The 3,253-nt window shown below is 43.6% G+C and overlaps 1 protein-coding gene across 6 annotated transcripts in view; it reads left to right on the top strand.

Moving 5' to 3' along the window:
- LOC102676797 (transcription factor collier) overlaps positions 1–3,253 on the top strand; it is a 124,871-nt gene that overhangs the window by 61,150 nt on the left and 60,468 nt on the right. For all 6 annotated transcript variants that reach the window (XR_004151543.1, XR_004151544.1, XM_031514048.1 and 3 more), the window contains one exon: positions 1,207–1,360. Coding sequence is in view for 4 of the 6 variants with exons in the window: in XM_031514048.1 (XP_031369908.1) it covers positions 1,207–1,360 (154 nt within the window). In the remaining 2 variants the exon portion in view is untranslated. The remainder of the gene's footprint in view (positions 1–1,206; positions 1,361–3,253) is intronic.

The raw sequence follows: 3,253 nt of genomic DNA on the forward strand, positions 1-3,253 counted from the left end.
GCAAAACTGCCGCTATTCATTTTCGGTCCAGTCGATTCAGTTTTCCGCTCTGAGAGACCGTTCTGATGGCAGTGCGCGCGGTATTCCGCGCACACGCGCCATCGTTTTATCGCCGCCGTACCGCACCCGCGATCCCGATCACCGATAATGCGATTTCTCCGCGCCGCTTTTTAACCGTCGCAACCTCTGCGCCGCGCTTAAAAACCCTTTCGCGCTTCCACCGCTCCTCCCGTCTTGCCCTTTTTTTATTTTCCACGCGTGATTATCCCAAAATTTGAAAAACTGGGATCGAAACGGATCCAGCGGATTGTTGTATTCGTAGCAAAGTGTGCTTTATTTGCCTTCCTATCTTTTACCTTCAATCGCTTCATCGATAGTCGCGTTGTTTTCGAGCGAACGTTTCTATCGTTTCGAAGAATCTGTTACGCGATAATTTTTACGGACGGGTCTCAACGATTCGAAATTACGCGTTTACACGAAACACACGTACTACGAAACAGAGAGGTGTTACGTATCTGTAACAGGGGTTAGGAGGAAATCGAAAACGATCTTCTTAGATGATAGAATGGAAAAGTAATCGCGTCTACGTGTAGATTTTGTTTGACCGAGAGGCGAAATAAAAGGCACGAGGTGACACGAGGCCCGGCGAGAAAAGTCACGTTGCTGAGGATGAATCGGAGCGTTAGACGCGAACTGTGCGAAGTGGCGCAGTGGAAAAGGGGACTTTCCGTGCCATTACTCAAAGATGGCATTGGAGTCCGGTGGCCTAATCTCGGCACATGAGACCTTAATGGGATTTTAAGGCGTCGAGGCCACCTGCGCGCTCCCCCACGGACAACCTCGTTTGTCTTTCCTCTCTACCAGTTTTGGCCATTCTTATTCCATTCAAGGCCGAATAGGATATACCTATTCGACCCTACGATACAGGATCTCGCTTGTGACGTCCGAATTTGGTAATCGCGCATCGCTCGCGCTGTATTCCGATACACGATCCTGCTGAAATGCTCGCGATTCCTGAATATAGTACAGAGAGAGGGAGAGAGAGAGAGAGAGAGAGAGAGAGATCGAAATTGAATACAATTTTTATTTTGGAGGATGCACGTTTGTTTACGCGGTGTTGGGAATAAACGATGAGGAAAGATTAAATAATTCGCGAACGCGTGGAACGATGTAATAAAATTTGTACGTTATATTTTTAAATTTCAGGGTCGGCGTCGGCAGGGCGCACTTCGAAAAACAACCACCGAGTAATTTGAGAAAAAGTAACTTCTTCCATTTCGTGATCGCTCTTTACGATCGACACGGACAACCGATCGAGATAGAGAGGACTTCTTTCATGGGTTTCGTCGAAAAAGATCAGGTAAGAGAAGGACACTTCCTCATATATATATAAGTACATTTTAGAAGGTATAGAGGGAAAAATCTCGCGCATCTGATATATATATATGTATGGATAAAAAAATCGGGGATCATTGGTTAATAATCAAGTTAAAATTAAGCGATGGCGTCGAGTGACAAGTTTGGAATTTCAATGCACATCGTAGTCCCCGTTTTCCCCATGAGGTTAAGTGGAAAAAGGCGAGGTGGACCTTTATGACATGAGGGAATATCGTGCGAGCGTACGCTTATCTCGATAATTGCCGTTTCCATCGGGGGCGACGTCAAATATTAAACGGCTCCGCCTATACGTATACATATCGATAGTCGGCAGGCTACACCTCCAGCTTTTCCAGCAATTAGTCCGACAGGCGAAAATCCATTGGCCGCGTGAGAAATGGACGGACGCGATCGTAAGAGCATCGATGTTGTCACGCGAATCGAGCCAACCTACGAATAATAACCTTTCCATTTTCTTTCGTCTCTCTCTCTCTCTCTCTCTCTTCCTATCGCAGATTCTATCTCTTCCAACATTCGTTACTAAATCGTTCTACCGTTGAAAATACGTCCCCGAGCGGAATAACCGTTATATTCGATTATTCGCCCAACGTCTTAGCTTTAAATATTTAGATCGATACGCGTCGTGTGTCTTTTCCTTCTCTCGAATTTTAACCGAGATACCGTTCGAAATGTAGATACAAAGAAAGTAAAAATAATTGTAAAAGTGAAATGTTAAGGAATATTAGTCGTCAAGTTCGAATTTATTGAAATATCGGAAGCGTAAATCGAAGTATCTAATGTATTTTCATTGCATCCGTTCGAAGAAATGGCAAGAATTCCTGGCAAATAAAGTCATTAATACGTGCTTTTCAACCTTTACATTTTTCCCCCCCGAGAATGCATTAATTAAAAAGCAATCAATCGGTAAATGCAAATTTCTTCGACTATGCAGTTTTCCTATTCTCTGATTGATTCGTAACAGTAGCTCTCGAGCTACTTCTTAATTCATTTTTGTGGCGATTTTCTTAAGTTTTTGCGCCTTTTAAATTAATAAATAATTTATATCTGCAACGAGATCCGCGTGGAAAAAGAAAAATACATGTAACGCATTAACTAATAACTCGCGAATTCGAATTCAAAACATAGTTGTGACGCGAAAGTTGCAATTTTTCTACCTTTCTTCCTTCTTTTTTCTTTTTTTTTTTTCGTAATTCAAACCACAAACAATCGTTCTTCGTTCTTTCTACTTTTTTCTCGAGCTTCCATCCGGTTACCCTGCGCTTTCTTGCAACGGGTGAAATCCCGTCGATCTTGAAGTGATCTTTCAATTAAACGTAAAGTTATCAGTTATGATCGAGATGATATATAGATCAGAAGGATAAGAGATCGAAACGACTCGGGGATAAGTCGCGACCCCGTGCGAACGGTCTGCGAGCGGGACACGATTGACAGCGGCGCAGTCATCGTTAGAGCTCCACTTTCTATTGGTCAATTAGTATAGCTGTTTAAGGAAAAGCTGACTGCCACACGCGATTTAACGCTCATTCTTGCGCAAAAGAAATCGCTGTAACCGCACTGGTACAGAGAAAGAGAGAGAGAGACAGAGAGTGAGAGAGATATCGTTCGTGCGGACGACCACGCGAATGGTCGCGTATCCCTTCTACCGTGCGCCTCGAACCAGTACGAGGTTCGAGTTTGTACATCGTAAATCGATTACCCGTGTATATCATAGAACACTCGAAACGTCAGATACATGACAGAAATCCAGATCCACGATATAAGGATAAATTACCGTGACACGAGTGTACGTACGATTGTACGGATGTAGAATTTCGAATGGATTCTCTCCTCTCTCTCTCTCTCTCTCTCTCTCTCT

This window comes from Apis dorsata, unplaced genomic scaffold (genome assembly GCF_000469605.1).
Source record: "Apis dorsata unplaced genomic scaffold, Apis dorsata 1.3 scaffold_867, whole genome shotgun sequence".
NCBI classification, from domain to species: Eukaryota; Metazoa; Arthropoda; class Insecta; order Hymenoptera; family Apidae; genus Apis; species Apis dorsata.